Source organism: Ursus americanus, chromosome 14 (genome assembly GCF_024610735.1).
Source record: "Ursus americanus isolate L20-20 chromosome 14, mUrsAme1.1.p, whole genome shotgun sequence".
Classification (NCBI taxonomy): Eukaryota; Metazoa; Chordata; class Mammalia; order Carnivora; family Ursidae; genus Ursus; species Ursus americanus.
In genome coordinates, this window is record NC_142140.1 from 44681847 (window position 1) to 44698436 (window position 16590).

A 16590-nucleotide genomic window follows, 5' to 3' on the forward strand; every position below is an offset into this window, starting at 1 on the left:
GGGGCGGGCGGGGAGGCGCCACAGCCTTGGGGGGACTCACAGGATGAAGGTGCGGGATTTCTGGAGCCGACTGAGGGACTGGAGAAGCCTACGGGGGTCCTCACCCTGCCAGGGCAATCCTTTGATGGTCTTGATGATTTGGTCATGCAAATCGCTGAGGGTAGGGTGGGGTGGGGGTGCAGTGACAGGGAGAAGACCGAGTTAGAGCAGCAGGCCCACCACCTTGGGGTCCCCAGCACGGTCGGGGCCATCCCCAGGCCACTGGAGCCGAAACATGCAGCGGGGAAGTCTGCACGCCACTGGCTCTCCCCTGCCTGCACCGAGAAGGGGGTGCAGCCAAGAGTGGCTGGCCACCCCACGGAGGCTCCCCCCTGCTCTGGGAGGGCTGGGCTTGCTTCAGGCAGAATGGGTTTTGCAACAGGGCTTCTCAGATCACTGAAAAAGGCCTCATCTAGAACGGCCTTCTGGAATCTGCAATAAGCATCGAGGGCTACTGAAAAGAGACCAGAGGGTGCCTGTGGGACATAGCTCATCAGTTTTTCTGGTTGATTCTGGGGCCATATGTCGATCTCCTTGTCAGCTCCAAGAAAGGCCTCAGGAGGAATGGATGGGAATTCACACTGTGGCCCTCCACCAGGGGCAATGTTACCCTCCAGCCGATGTCTGGAGACATTTGTGGTTGTCATGATTGGGTGGGGGTACTGCTGGCATCTGGTGGGCTGAGGCCAGGATGATGCTCAACCCACCCCTACAGGGACAGGGACGGTCCCACCACAGAGAGGGACCCAGCCCAGCACCAAGGGTGGGAAACCCTAGTTGAAGGAGAGCTTTGCCCCAAAGAATTCAATCTCCTTGACTTCCTTTTGTTCGATCACTGTGGGTTCAGGGCTGAGGATACGTCCTAGGCCCAAACTTTGGCACCAATGTGTGAGAACAAGAATGGATGAGATGAAAATCAGATGCTCTGGAAGTGACTATTCATAAAGGATGTCTAGACGACAAATGTCCTTATGGAACTTCTGGAAACGAGGCAGCAGTGACTGCAGGGTGAGTCAGGAGGTTCTGATTTGTTTGTTTCTTTTCAAAACCCCTCATTCCAGTTATTTCAAGTACATGTTTAAGCTCTGGGCAGTTGGCCTGGAAAGACCCCGATCGGCAGCCCTTCGTCGTGTTCCATGCACCATGCCCAAGGGCCTGGACAGCCACACTTACCTCTGCTCCCTCGCCCTCCAGGGAGGCACAAAGCAAAGACAACAGAGGGGTCACATTTCACCTCCACACCCTGAGCGGTCAGCGCGGCGGCCAGGGCTCCAGACAAGGCCCACGGCTTCGGCCCATGCCCCCTGACCCCGCCAAATCTGGCTAGCGCGTCCCCAGCAAGCCCGGTGTCCCCCGGACTGCTGACTCCCACTCCTGGCCCCGGACGCCACGCTGAGCGCCTGGGGACGGCGGCTCCTCCTGTGCCTCCCTGGTCTTGGGTTCGAAGGCCCTTGCTTCTACTTACTTCTTGCTTTCATAGAAAGCAATGATGTCCTCAAAAGCGTTAATATCGAACTCCTCAGAGCCGTCAAATGAGAAATCTAGCATTGAGCAGCTGAAAGGGAGAATCTGTATAAACCAAACGTGCTCCTGGAGTGCGACCCGCGGCCTCGGGGCCAGGCCCTGGGGAGTCTGGTATCACTTTAGCGAATGTGGGTCCGGGGCCACATTCAGTCTTTGGGGGAGGGGTGGGGGAGGAACACACAAGCAAATAAAGAGATGCATTCTCTTCCTCTTGCTCCCTTTTGGGTGAAAAAGCAGATTTAAAAATGCACCTTTTAAAAGCAGGAAAACGATACACGGTGCTTTCAGACAAATCACTTATGGTCACTTACCTAGGTGCTAACTCTACCTCCATACATACATGTTTATGACTCTTGAGGAAGTTTTTACAATGAAGGGCTCAAAAATAAAATGATCTTTTCAAGTTTAAATATCGAGTAACTTGCTCTTTGGGAATCTGGAGTATTGAGAAGAAAGCTGGGAACTTGGCTGCCACAGGGCCTTTGCAGGTGCCTCCCCGACTGCTTAGCATGCCCTGCCTGCCTTGCCTGGCTCAGCTGGTCCCTCTTCAGTACAGCCTACTTAGCTCTCTCAGGATATCAGAAGGGTCCCTCCTCTGGCTTTGTCATTGCCGTGGAGGTCCGTCCAGCGTGGCCTTTTTTTACCCCACCTTCCTGGGAGCATACGCTGCTCACTATTTTACTCAGTGCAAACTGGGGTATGTGGAAGGCCCTTGGTCATTGCTAGGTGGCCACAAAATACCCTCATCATCTTGTGTGCAACGAGGCATACTGTGTTCTGAGAGCAAATGAAGGAACTCAGCCTATCTGTGTTTGGGCCACCCTGGCCACGCTAAGGGAGGAAGTGCTCTTAAATCAAGCCTGCTGCTCGATGCAACCAGTCAGCGGCTTCCTGGCCCCACCCGCCAACGGCCACAACGGGTCATGAAAAGAATCCTTTGTAAAGTGAGCCGTCCACCATCTCCCTAAAGCAGATGCTGCATCGAGGCCTGCCTCTCTGTGTGCAGAAAAGCAGCAGCCAGATGCCATGTGTCCCTGGGTCCTTTTGATTCAAGTGGTTGCTGGCTTCCTTATTCAGGTCAACCCCAACCTGGGTGGAGGGTGGAGGGTGTCTGGCATTGTTTTAAACAATACCGCTGTGTACCAGCTCCGGTTCGGACAAATCAAGGTCTCGCTCACCGGTACAGTTTTTCCGACGGGGTGCTGGTTCCTCTCTGCAGCTCTCCCAGGAGACCGCGGCTGCCCGGGCTGCCCGTACCTGCTGCAGACACAGAGCAGATGGAGTTGGAGGCGGGGGCCTGGGGCCTGGGGCCTGGGGCCTGGAAGGCGTTTGTCTTGGCCACAGAGGCTTCCATCCTGACTTGAACTCGTTTAAAAAAAAAAAAAAAAAGGACAAAACAGTCTGACACTCAAGTTTGGGCAGAGCCGGGAACCGTGAAGGGTCTGATTTCCTCCCAAGCAGCACTATTTATTCCTACTTTTCAAAAGGCTTTATCCTCCTGGTCCTGCTTTTAATCAAGGCCCTTTGTAAAGCGGAGACCCGTGGCTGGTATCTAGAGCCTAGCTCCCTGTGGGAGTCACTCAGCCATTCTGGGTCTCAGGTTGTCCTTACGGAAAGACGGGAATGTGCCTTCCTGCCTTGTGACAATGAGGAGGGTGAACTGCATACCCTAGTGCAGAAATTCTGTTTGGGACGATCAAAGTTTTGGAGCAAGAGAGGTGGTGGTCACGTGACATGGTGGATGAACTGAAGTCCACAGAACTGTATGCTTTTTAATGGACTGAGTATCCCCCTCTTGACGGTGACAGGTGGGCCCCATACCTGCAGCCTTCTCGGCCCTCTCGGCCCGCAGGCGCCCGGCCTCCCGGAGCACGGCCATGGCCCGGATGGCGGCCCGGAGCACGGCCCAGCGGAACACGGCCACGGGATCCATGCCGATGAGCTCCCGCACATAGGAGCTGTCGCTGCCCCGCAGGAGGGCCACGATGTCGGGCCGCATGTAGTCCATGTTCTTTTCCCGGAAGTCCTGGTGGGGGATGGAGGTGGGTGGTCACTCGCCAGTGACCGCTGAGGTCCTGGCAGCCAGCCCGGGAAGGGCTGCTGGTGGGGTGGGACCCATCTCAACAACAGAGGTAGGTCCTGCCCCTGGGGCCTTCAACAGTAAGAGCCAGGGACTCTGGGCTGGGTCTGAGGGCCCCTGAAACCTTGCCCCGAACCATCAATAAAGGGGATAGGCCGAGCACACACCAGAGGTCAGGGGCCTCCGGGGCATGCACCCTGCCCCTTTCCTGCCTCCACCCTTGACCGATGATGGCAATGGACAGACACGTACCTTGATCTGATATTTCACTTTCCCTGCGAAGTGCTGAATGATGAACGCTGGCTCCATGACGGGGGTGCCAAGGAAGTACCTGTTGTCTTCGTGCTGCTGTTTGAACTTGGCCAGCAGGGTCTGGCTCGTGGCGTGGGGAAAGCTGGGAAGAGGACGTGGAACTTTTAGCTGCAGGGAGAGCGGTGACCACTCGCTCTGCCTCCCGGCACAGGCCCTCGGTGGATGAGGCCCGGGCCTTTGTGGCCAAGGCGGACATTTGGTGCAGGCAAGACTGGGACCTGGGCCCACTACGGGCAGCTCCCAGGAATAATCTCAGGATGGAGGGGGACTTCTGGTCTCAGATTTGTATGTATCTGGATGGTGTGTTGTGGAGGGGGTCTGGCCCTTGCTCTCCTGTTATAGGGAGGGGCCGGGAGATGAGGATGGAGAAGAGAGGGGGGCGAGGGCAGAATAAGGGCCCCGTTGTACCTGGCTATTTCTGCCTCCCAGGAAGGAAATGCTGCCGTTGGCTTTGGCACGCCCTGCCTCTGCCCAGCCTCATCGCAAACACAGGCAGAGCAATGCGCCTGTGATGCCCAGCGCCAGGCTCCACAGCTTAACGGGGATGGGGGAGCGGGGCGGGGGGAGGTGGGTATCTGCAGCTACAAAGCACACTGCTTCCAGGGCCGGGGAAAGGGTGTGGAGTGAGGAACCTGTTCACTCAGTCACTGGGATAAATGCCATTTTAAAGCACTATTTTAGAAAATCCAGATGAAAAAAAAATCCACGATGAACAAAAACAGCAAGATTTTAAACAAAGACAGATCCAACCCTGCTTGGCCTGGCCCTGCCTCACATTCCTCCCCTGGATCCCGCTTCTGGGTTTCCTGGGAGTGATGGTTTAGCCGTTCCTAGCAACCTGCCTGTTCTCTTATCTGAACATTCTCTACCTGGATCCCAGCTGTAAATGGATGTGCCTGTCCCCTGTCCCAGGTGGGGCCGGGGTCTGAGACAGGAGAGGAGCCTGATTTAACCCAGTTCCCCAGGGACTTCAGAAGCCGACCAGGAGCTGATCAAAAGTTGTTGATAGAAAGTTGGGTCCATGTCCTGACCCCGACGACCTGTGAAAGTGACCTGATTCAGAAATAGGGTCTTTACGAACGTACTTGGGTAAGATGAGGTCATGGGGGAGGCATTAATGCAGTGGATTGGAATCTTTATGAGAAGAGCAGATGAGACAGAGACAGACAGAAGAGATGGTGATGTGACCACAGAGGCAGAGACTCGGATGACGCAGCCACAAGCCACGGAACGCTGGGGGTCCCCAGGGGCTGGAAGAGGCGAAAAAGGACCACCCCCTAGAGCCTCTGGAGGGAGTACAGCCCTGCCCACCCCTTGATTTCAGCCCAGGACCCTGAGAGAACACATTTGTTGTTTAAAGCTGCCTGTGCTTTGTGTTGTGGTCGTTCAAGGAGCCGCAAGAAACAAATTCAGGAGTGAATTTCAGTGACTGCGGCTGGGTGACCAAGCACGAGGCACCTCACCCACTCCCCTCCCAGCCTTCAGTGTCCTCTGGACAAGGGGTGCCAGGCTTAGCGGTCAGTCTGGCGTCTGGGCCCTGGATTCCACACATGGCCCTTTGCAAGGATGCACCAACCCCGTGCCCAGTTTCAAGACTCAGGCCCCGTGTCCCTTCCTTAACAACTGCCAGGCGTGCGTGTTTCAGACTTGAGTTACTCCTTGTGTGAATGTTTCTGTGATAAATGCTGTGTGCATTTTGCTAACGTGAGGTCAGGATTTGTGGCCAAATGAGTGTGACAAACTCAGAAGTTCTTGGGGATGCTGTGGATTCAGGGTGTGGCTCCAGGGGCTGGAGAACCAGGTTTGTGGGGGGCACTGGGCCGTGGACACTCACTTGCTCTCTTCGTCCAGTAGATAGAAGAGCCCGGTGGGCTTCTTGCTGATGAGATGGATGCAGCCGACGTTATCGGTGTAGTCAATGTTGTGCCATGAGATCCCTTCGCTCTGGTACTCCTCCTGCAGGGTTTGGGGGTTAGCTGATAATCTCACCACCTCATGGCTATGTTAACGTTCACACAGCATGCATTATATATGGTATATTTATGTATGCATTCATACATACATGTGTAAATAACAGAACATGGATTGATATATCAATGGAAATATATTCATAATTATACAAAACTATTAATAACAGGAAAAAATTATTAATAACAACAGGAAACAAAACATACATCCTTAAACATCTATCATACAAGATGCTTAAAATCACTCTTAACATGTCCCTTTCTCTGTAAAGGTCCAGATGGTAAATACATTAAGCTTTATGAGCTGGATGGTGTCTTACCACGATTTTGCCATGGTAGTGTGAAAGAGGCCACCAATGATATATAGACAAGTGGGCGTGGCCACGTGCCAATAAAGGTTTATTTACAAAAACAGGTTGTGGGGCCAGATTGGACCTGTGAGCTGCCACTTGCCGGCCCCTGCTCTGGAACCTCAATGTCCAATAATGCGAGTGATATAATGCCATGTAGTGCGAGTGACCTGCGTAACTTCGAATTTTCTAATAATCATGTTGAAACGGTAAAAACAAACAGGTGACGTTAACTTTAATAATATACTTAATTTAACCCAATATATCCAAACTATGATCGTGTCAATATGTGATCAATGTAAAAATGACCAATGAGCCATTTTATATTCTTTTCCTTTTGCACGATGTGTTGCTAATCCCCCGAGTTTCACTACTGCCACACAACTCAATGTGGACGAGCCACGTTTCAAGGGCTCAACAGCCAGAAGGAAAGTTGAATAGTAAAGTCAGCTAGATACTTATATAAGCCCATCATTTTTTTTTCCTGTCCAAATCATCAATGTGAATGATAACACATGGGTGAAGATGGCTGAGTGTGTAGTAGGAAGAGAGACGGAAAACAGATTATCAAAACTGTTGACCAAAGCAAATCCTTACAAGGTAACTCCATTTCTCTCTCATTGGATGGATTTTTACATTTGAATGGAAAGAAGATATAAAATTGACCCACAGACAAAAATGCCCCCAGTGTCTGCCTCATCCAAGGCTAGGCCGGGTTTTCCCAGACTTTCTCTTCTGTAGAGAAAGATTCCGGGGCTGGTTAACCAGCAAACTGGGCCCCGTGGGAGATCCCGGTGCCGGCTCATTCCATCCCCGCTCTGGGCTGCATAGGCAACACGATGGCATTTCCTTACCTGTTCTAGTTTGAAAATGTGCTGGTTGAAGTAATACTGAAGCTGCTCGTTGGCATAGTTGATGCAAAATTGTTCAAAACTGTTCCTTTCGAAGTCTTCAAATCCAAATATGTCGAGGACCCCAATGGACAGGCACTGGGAAGACAGAGGACACAGTTAGTACTGGTGGTCCTTCCGTGGAAGTGACCTGTTTCATTGTGTGGGCTCTGCGCTGGCCCGAATCCTCTGCTGTCACCGCCCTGGAATCTGTAATATGTGAACCGGGGGGGCCATGTGTTCACTGTGCCTCATCCCGTTCCCTGGGCCTGCCCCTCAGAGCAACAGGCCTCTCGCCTGACACCAACCAAAGCCACCTTGGCTCCCGACACCACAGGCCATCTGCCGAGGGTGTGTGACCCTTGAGGGCCTGGCCTTCCCCAGCTCTACTTGGTGGAGCAGGCAGGGATGGGGGCTCTCACCGAGACAGACTCTTCCATGTCTTTCTTGTTGAGGAGGGCGTGGTTGATCCGCAGAACGATCCAGTCAAACAGAGCGCTGTAAAGGGACTTGGCCATGGAGTCGCGGGCAGTGATAGCCTGTGGGCACAGGGCGGGGAGCGTCACACCTCGACAAGGGGGGCCCCCCGTGCTGTGCCACCCAGAGGTCTGCACTCATGGCGATAAGCGAAGCTGTGACTTTGAACACGTGACTCACTGGACACGCCCCTCTCGCTCTGTGTGCCACCTGTCCGCTCGGGATGCCCCTGCACACCGAAGCATGACATATGAAGCCCGGGCCCCCGGCAGCCTACGGTTCAGCAAAGTCTTTCTCCCGAGCCAGCCCACTCCTCAGAGCAATGGATGGAACCCAGGCTCAGGGAGGCTGCCAGGCTGGCCTGTGAGGAGAACCAGCCAGGTCCCTTGTAGTTCTGGGAGCATAGTGGGGATGCCATCGTGTGCATAAAAGCAGTAATGGCTTAAAAAAAAAAAAAAAAAGGCTTACGGAGGTCTAATTTACATACAAGAAATTGTTTCTCTTTATGTACTCAGATTTAAGCTGTGACAGATGTGCTTGGCTACAATTAAGATCTAGAACACATGTCCTGGTTTTGTGTTTCCTGGGAGGCTGTGGAAACAGGGCCACGAGGGATACAGAGTCCCACACCTGGCATCTGTCCCTCGGCGTTGCGGTCCCCAGGGGCAGCCACACTGCTGGGGGGCTCAGGTGTCCTGCAGCAACTTTTACAGAATGTTTCAGGGAATCTTTGCGGGGCTCAGATCGGTGGGGGCTCAGAACGTCCACGGAGCCCGCTGATGATGCCCAAGCAGCTTCTACCACCCACTAAAAATCCCCGCCACGGCTAGGGATTTTCCTGTGGCCAGCCAAGCTGCAAGCTGTGAGGCCCACTGCCCTTGAGATGTAAAAACACAAGAAAAACCCATCACAAGGAAAACATCCTGGCTGGGCCAAAGGCCAGAGAGAGGCGCCCTATCAAGATTCAGGGATACAGGGGTGCCTGGGTGGTGCAGTTGTTAAAGCGTCTGCCTTCGGCTCAGGGCGTGATCCCGGCGTTCCGGGATCGAGTCCCACATCGGGCTCCTCCGCTAGGAGCCTGCTTCTTCCTCTCCCACTCCCCCTGCTGTGTTCCCTCTCTCGCTGGCTGTCTCTCTGTCACATAAATAAATAAAATCTTAAAAAAAAAAAAAGATTCAGGGATGCATTGAATGGTTGTAAAGGTCATACGCTAGCCTGGGGAGTGGGGGAGGTGGTCAACAAACTTTAAAGACCAGAAGGTCAGTACGTTCAGCTGTGAGGGCCAGATGGTCTCTGTCGTGATCACCTGGTTCAGCCAATACAGTAGCAAGGCAGCATGTTATGAAAAAAAAAAAAAAAAAAAGGTGTGGCTGTGCCAATAAAACTTTATTTAAAAAAGCAAGTAAAAGGCTGGATTTGGCCTGTGGGCTGCAGGTGACCATCCCCTGCTAGTGAGAAGCAGCAGGGAAACACCAAGGAGAACACGTGTGGCCTGAGATCCGGCCCTGGGGCTGAAGTGTACTGTAAAAGCTGCTCTGAGCTGTGCCTGGGCTCACATGAGAACCAGAGACACTGTCACTGCTCTCTAAAGACAGGGAAAGGGCTATCCAGGCCGGCTGTTTCCAGAGCCCCCACCCCAACTTGCGGGCCCAGGCAGTGCTCACCTCGCTGAGACTGTAGGGAAGGATGAGTTTGTCATTGGCTGTCACCGTTTTTCTTTTGGTCAGGACCTCCACCAAGATTTCTCGCTTCACCTGTTTCGAGGTCAAGGAGGGAGAGAAGGCTTGTTGGGCGGGTCCTCATGTCACTGAGGTAAGGCCCGAAGCCTGAGGAAGGTGGGAGGACCTCCAGCAGCCGCACTGGGAAGTGGGCCTGAAGCCCTACCCTGTGATGTGCACTATGCTCACATCTCACTCTCACAGGCTCGGTCGATGGCCCTGGGAGGATGGTCACTTAGGCCTGGGGGTCCCTGTGGGCCTGTGTGCTGCCTGGCAACCTGCATTTATAGATGTCACTGTTGGAGTGGGTTCCTGGCCTGTTCCCTCCTGACCGCCAAGCCCCAGCCAGAGGCAGTCAGAGCAGGGGCAGGGCAGCTGTCCCAATCTCCTAGGCAGGCGTGGTCACTCGTCCCCACGGACACGGCAGAAGCCGGGCTCCCGCACGCAGGCACACGCTCTTTAAGAAGAGCCACAGGTGGGATGTGCACTTAGAAAACAGAAAGATGAGGGCAGGACTTCTCAGATCTGGCACCACGGACACTCGGGGCCGGATCATTCTTTGCTGTGGGGAAGCTGTGCTGCACGTTATATGATCTTAAGTGGCATCCCTGGCCTCACCCACTACATGACGGTAGCTCCTCCGAGTTGTGACAACCCCCCAATGCCTCAGACATTGCCCAGTGCCCCCTGGGGGCTGACAAGTGCCAGCGGACAAGGGCGTGGCATAGGTCCAATGAACACATGACCTCGCTGATCAAAGTGTGGTTTCGAAGGGCCTTTCACACGAGGGGCTGAGAGGGGAGGCAGCCATGCTCAGAGGGAGTCCTTCAGAAAGGAGGAAGGGATGGCATGCCCTTGAGGGCATTGTGCTAAGTGAAATACGTCAGAGAAAACAAGTATGATCTCACTGGTATGTGGACTCCAAAAAAGCAAAGGAAAAAAACCAACAACCTAAAAAACTAAAAAACCCAAATCCCAAAACCCAAAAAACCCCCTCCCAAAACCCCCCAAACTAAACCAAGCTGACAGATACAGAAAACAGACTGGTGGTTGCCAGAGGTGGGGCAGGGGGTGGGTAAACTGGCTAATAAAGAGGGTCAGAAGGAACAGAATTCTAGTTATAAGATAAAGAAGTCCCGGAAATGTAATGTCCACCGTGGGGACTTCCGTTCAGAATACTGTATGGCATAATTGCAAGTCGCTAAGAGAGTAGATCTTCCAAGTTCTCACTGCTAGAGAAAACCGATTCTGTAACCATGTGTGGTGACAGATGTTAACAGGACTCACTGTGGTCATCATTTTGCAATACGGACAAATACCAGATCATTCTGTCGTAATGCCAGAACTAACATAAGGCTGTATGACGATTATACCTCAATTAAAAAAAAAGAGAGAGAAAGAGAACCAAGGAAGAGGTGTTGCACAGAGGGCGGGGAGGAAACAGGTAGACAGACCCCAGTTTACAGACGTGCGGCCCATGCAGGACGTTCTGGGTCCTTGCTGGCCACCGTGGCCAAGTGCAGGGAGCCGTACCTTCAGGAGCTGGGACAGCGTGTCCAGCACCTCGGGGGGCCCGACCTCCAGACCTTCATCTCGGCCCGTGGCTCTCTTCTTGTACGTGACGTTGCCCAGGTATAAGATGGCTGAGAGGACGGAAAAAATCCTGGAAGAGCAAAGGAGCCTAGGTTGGGGTGGTTTCCAGAGTCACAAGATGACAGAAGCTTCCAGCCAATTGGGCTGAATTCATACAACCAGCCAAGTCCAGTCGGACATAAGTTTAAAAAAGGTCGAATCTCACTGCTGGGGACGCTCTGTGGAATGTGACTTTGTAGACAGATGGTTCTCCTGGGTGTTTTTTGTTTTTTGTTTTTTTGGGGTTGGGGGGGTGATTAACATTTTTTTATGGAAGCCTAACATGCATGAAAAAAAAATGCAAAGAAACCCACCCCACCATGCATAAAAAACAGGCAAAAAAAAAAAAAAGCAAACAATTCTTAAGCATAGAGTTTGATGACCTGTCACAACACACACCTCCCTGTAACAAGTGCTCAGAGCAAGAAATAGAACATCCCAGGCACTGGAAACCACCCCAGGTCCTGCAGAGGAACGGCTATCCTCCCATCCTAACACTGTCCGTGAACTTGATGTCAACGAAATCACATGTACTTGTATCTGGTCTGTCACTCTAAGACCGTGACGTGGGGGTGCTACGTGTGGTGTCCTGGTTTGGTCATACTCAATGCTGCAAGCCAGCATTTCTTAGCCTCGGTCCTGCGGACACGTGGGGCCGGATCATTCTTTGCTGGGGAGGGCTGTCCAGTGCACTATGGGACACGGAGCCGCATCCCTGGCCCCTCCCACTAGGTGCCAGCAGCAGCGCCCGTCTCCTCCTTCTGCTACACAGCATAATCACCAAAAAACGTCTCCAGACACGGCCAGCTGTCCCGGGGGGGCGGAGCTGACGCCAGCTGAGCCCCACCACTGTGTGTGGAGTCCGGGGAGCGGCACTCTATGGCCCATTACTGGACAACCTCAGAGCTAAGAATGGTTCTTCAGTTTTTAGAGGGGGGGGGGCGGTTAAAAAAGTAAACCCAGAGAAGAACGCGCAACAGTGACCATCTGGCCCCCGAAACTGAAAATTTGACTATCTGGCCCTTTACAGAAAGTTTGTCCAGCCCTGCATGATATATAGCTGTTTCTTTAGTTATTTAATTCCTGCAGGTGAGCATTTGTGTTGAGTGTGTGTGTGTGTGGGGGGGGGGAGGGGTTCCAACTTTTGGGCGGTTAATAATAAGGCTGCCACGTGCGTATCTTCGAGTCAGCACACGCACGCATGGCGTTGGGCAGACACAGCTCTGGTAGAAATTGCAAATGGATTTCCGAAGGGGCTGGCCCGATATGTGCCCTCTCAGAAGCATGCAGGCATTCCCACTGGGTAGACTGAATGTTGGGCAGGTGTGGTGAGGACCCCGTGTGGCTTTCAAAAAATTTTTCAAAATTTTAATTGTGGGGGCGCCTGGGTGGCTCAGTCGGTAAGCATCTGCCTTCGGCTCAGGGTGTGATCCCAGGGTCCTGGGATTGAGCCCCATATGGGGCTCCTCTGCTGGGAGCCTGCTTCTTCCTCTCCCACTCCCCCTGCTTGTGTTCCCTCTCTAGCTGACTGTCTCTCTTTCTCACTGTCAGATAAACAAAATCTTAAAAAAAAAAATTTAACTGTGGTAAAACACACATCATGTGAAATTTACCATCGTAACCATGTTTAAGCGTGAGGTGCCTCTGCACCGTTGGGCAAGAGCCCCGTGGTTTGACATCTCCCAGGGACTAATGACGAGTCCCTTTTCAAGAGCTTGTGGTCATCGGGCTGCCCTGCTTTGGTGTTTTAGCTCCTATTGGGGTGTCAGTCAGCTCCCAGGGAGGGGCCTTATTAGGTAAGATGTAGGGGCGGGGGGGGGTCCACGCAGGAGATGGCGGGATGGCTGGCCTGCCCACTTACTGCTTCTTGGTAGCAGGGAGGAAGCCCACCATCTCCATGGCCTGCTTGAGTCTCTCAAAGTCATGTTTTAGGTCTTCTCCATCTTCGATCTTCAAGTTATGCTGAAAAACAAACTCAGTGGCACTCTGGGTATTTCTGGGCTGGTGAGGGTGGCATGCAAAAGTGATTTTGGCTGGAACCGATGGGGCAGGGCTCAGGACACGGGGAATGAATGGGCCCCTTTATGCCACCTCCTCTGGGCCTCCTTGGAGTCGGTTTGGGGGCCAGAGAAGGCCCAGGCAGACAGCCTCTGACCTCCCAGTGGCGCGTAAACAGCCCGTGGGGAACAGAGGCAGCGTTTGTGGTTGGGCCGCAGGGCTGTTTACCTGGTTGAGGTAGAAATAATCTTCAGGCTGCTTGAGCTGAAATTCTTGACGCTCTTCCTCGCTGACGCCAAGTAACAAATAATAAAACACGTGGTAGTTCCTGTGGGTGAAAATGAGGAGAAAAAAATCCGTTTTTGTAGGCCATGCCACGGCCACTCTTCAAACCACTGCTAATATTGCTTTGGAGACCACACCAGGGGGAAAAAAAGCACCTCAAATATGTACCAATTTGAGACAATAAGTCGATTCTTATTATGTCTTAAAAAGAAAACTACACTGTGAGCTTCTCCGGTGAGTGCATGTCTGCGGATGGGGGTGGGTATTACTCTGGGTAAAAGCCGGTAGAAACAAAAATAAGCTCAAAAAAGGTGGCTTAGGAGGTATGAGCTCAAAGCTTGCAGCCACAGAGCAGCTTCGCTCCTGGGAGATCGGCCACCGCCTCCCGTAGGCCCAGGACACCTGCGTCTCTCCTTTGTGGGGTAGAAGGCAGATGTGGTGGGTCACCAAGGAAATTTCCTCCTACCTCTCATCCTTCTCTTGAGAGACCAGGCGGGACTTTTCAAGCAGGTATTTTTCGACAACAGCCCTGTCATTAAAAGGAAGATGAAGGAATAGGATGTTAACATTTTGTTAAGAGTTTTCTGGAAGAACTAGAGTAATTTGTTACCATAATGACAAATGACAAACAATATAGGAAGGTCGCCCCCTGCATTCACCAGCTCCTCGGCAATTAAATGCTTCTCCTGTGAAAAATTTAAATATAAGATAACAGGTTGATTTTCTATATGTATATATTTTTTACAGCTTCATTATTGATATAAACCACACATACTTCAAGTGTGCAACGTGGTGAGTCTTGACTGGGTCCTTTCCTATTTTGTTCCACCAGCTTTACAAGCTGTCACTGACGTACAGTAAACTAGAAGCGTGTGAACGGATGACTTGTGACACATGCAGACACCTGTGTGCCCACCACCATGACCCAGTTTCCTGGGCCCTCGGTCACCCCTCCCTGCCTCCCACCCCCAAGTGGCCACTGATCAGCCCCACTATAGATTAGTTTGCATTTCTCTAGAATTTTAAAGAAATACAATCCTTTGGTATATATACTGGTTCCGCCTTGTCACTCAGCCCGAGGGTTCTTGAGAGTCAGCCTCATCGTTTACCCGTCCATTAGCTGACGGGTGTTTGATGGTCAGGGGTCCACGAGGCCGGGTGGGCTCTGAGCCAGGGGCCAGGGACCTCTACAGCCACACTCTCACAGCTAGCAGGTGTAATGGTGACTATTCCTTGAGCATCTGCTGCCTTCTCAGCACTGTTCTGCAGGGATTAAATGCCCTGAATCCTCCCACCCTCGGGGTGGGCACTGTGGCTCCTGTCGAAAGATGAGATACTAAATGCTGAAAAGGCCACCTGCTGCCTAGGACCCCACGGGAGGGAAGTGGCCTGGCGGGGGCCCGAGCCGGGCATTGGCCTTACTCCCTCCACACCCACTGGGGCTGGAGGGACTGGGGTTTCATGGGTTCCACCATCACCAAGTATGGGAACTGGACGGCTCTGCAGGCCACCCTCATTTGAGCCCATCCTGTTTTATAGGAGGGGCAGCTGGTGCCTGGAAGGGGGCAGGCCCGGGGGACAGCACCGGGCCCCTGGTCCAGGGCTTGCTGGATGCTGCCTGCCTCTCTCTCCAGGAAGGCAGTCTCCTGTTTGCAGCCTTGCCTGGGACACATGCATGGGTGGATGTCCATGGACTCGGCCTATGTCCTCTCTTCTTCCAAATCCATATGTTTTTTTCTATTCCTTCCCTGCTAGTAACTATTTTAGTTATCGGTGGTTTGTTCTCCTAGGGAGGGAGGCCGTGTCTGGTTCTAGAATCAGACCCCTGTTGGAATCTCTACCTGTGGCCAATTCCCTGTGCTGCGTTGGTGGAGGGGGGAGGACAGTGACCCCTTACTGGCATTGAGCTGTCATTTGACAACGACAACCCCTTCCTTTCCCTGATCATTTCTTTTTTTTTTTTTAAAGATATTATTTATTTAGTTGACAGAGAGAGACAGCCAGCGAGAGAGGGAACACAAGCAGGGGGAGTGGGAGAGGAAGAAGCAGGCTCATAGCAGAGGAGCCTGACGTGGGGCTCGATCCCAGAACGCTGGGATCACGCCCTGAGCCGAAGGCAGACGCTTAATGACTGCGCCACCCAGGCGCCCCTCCCTGATCATTGCTAAGGCCCCGGCCCCTATCGGGGTTCGTAGGGGGCCAGGGAACCCCCAGCACTGAGCCACTGAACCCACAGGAAGACGAGGCCTTGCAAATTGGGGAACTGGAGGAAGGCTTGGACTGCCCCTGACCCTTGGCCTCCACAGGAAATGGCACTGAGAAGTGTCACTCCCCAAAAGCAGAACCGGGTCTGGGCCTGCTTCTTCCCCAGCTGGCTGTGGCCACTCCCTGGACAGGAAGTGCACCTCGTCCTTGGAGCGTGGGCAGGCCACGGTCATGGGCTGAGGTGGGACTTCCTTTCCTGAATCTGAGGCCACAGACAGAGGAATTTCAAAAGTTGGTCTCTAAGACTCAGCCACCCCGGGCCTCTGGCCCGGAGCTCGATGGGGCGGCTGTAGCCAGCAGAACAGGCTGTACCAGTGAGCTGGGGGCTGACCCTTGCTGGTGCACTGGGTCACACGGTGGCCCCCAGGAGATGTGAGTGTGACCTTATTTGGAAAAAGGGCCTCTGTAGTTGTAATTAAGGGAAGGCATCTGGAGACATGATCATGTCTATGATCAGGGTGGACCCTAAATCTGAGCACAAAGTCCTAAGAAGTAGACGAGAACACTGAGACACAGAGGAGAAGACCACGAGACTGGGGTGACGTGGCCATAAGCCAAGGAAGGCCCGGGGTCACCAGAAGCCGCAAGAGGGCATGAAGAATCCTCTCCTGGACCCCCTGGGGGAGCACTGTCAGACAATAAATTCCTGTTGTTCTGAGCCCCCCGGTTTCTGGCACTTTGTTATGGCAGCCCTAGGACACCAAACAGACCATAGAGAGGAGTAAGCTGGGAGCAAAGGCTCCTGGGTCTGGCCCATGGCTGCAAAGCGAGCCCGGGACCCAGGAAAATACGAGGCAGCCTTCTGGCATCTCTGGGCCCCTGAGGGAGCCCCCAGAACTACAGATGGGGTATAATTCTGTGTCATGTGCCCGACGAGCTACTCTGGGCAACTCCTGCTATTCAGAGGCCCTGCAACGGGGTTGGGGGGTGGCTGTGCCCATGCAAGTGCCCAGCAGTGCTGAGCTGGGGGGACCACTGGATGGTCTGTGGGGGGCTGAGGGCCGGAGCAGAACTGCCTTTTATTGCGGGGGTCTCTCCCCGAGACCACTGCCC

The 16590-nt window shown here is 53.2% G+C and overlaps 1 protein-coding gene across 8 annotated transcripts in view; it reads right to left on the reverse strand.

Annotated features, from left to right (window-relative positions):
• The window catches only part of MYO9B (myosin IXB), an 85472-nt gene that overhangs the window by 21977 nt on the left and 46905 nt on the right, over positions 1 to 16590 (reverse strand). For 4 of the 8 annotated variants that reach the window (XM_087867178.1, XM_087867179.1, XM_045778399.2 and 1 more), the window contains exons 4-16: positions 13739 to 13801; positions 13216 to 13315; positions 12851 to 12951; positions 10891 to 11020; positions 9304 to 9393; positions 7585 to 7701; positions 7127 to 7261; positions 5790 to 5911; positions 3896 to 4037; positions 3385 to 3589; positions 2742 to 2823; positions 1505 to 1594; positions 41 to 154 (exon numbers count right to left, since the gene is read on the reverse strand). In XM_087867178.1, coding sequence (XP_087723304.1) covers positions 41 to 154; positions 1505 to 1594; positions 2742 to 2823; positions 3385 to 3589; positions 3896 to 4037; positions 5790 to 5911; positions 7127 to 7261; positions 7585 to 7701; positions 9304 to 9393; positions 10891 to 11020; positions 12851 to 12951; positions 13216 to 13315; positions 13739 to 13801 — 1491 coding nt within the window. The remainder of the gene's footprint in view (positions 1 to 40; positions 155 to 1504; positions 1595 to 2741; positions 2824 to 3384; positions 3590 to 3895; positions 4038 to 5789; positions 5912 to 7126; positions 7262 to 7584; positions 7702 to 9303; positions 9394 to 10890; positions 11021 to 12850; positions 12952 to 13215; positions 13316 to 13738; positions 13802 to 16590) is intronic. The other 4 variants (XM_087867177.1, XM_087867181.1, XM_087867180.1 and 1 more) reach the window with 4 other exon arrangements.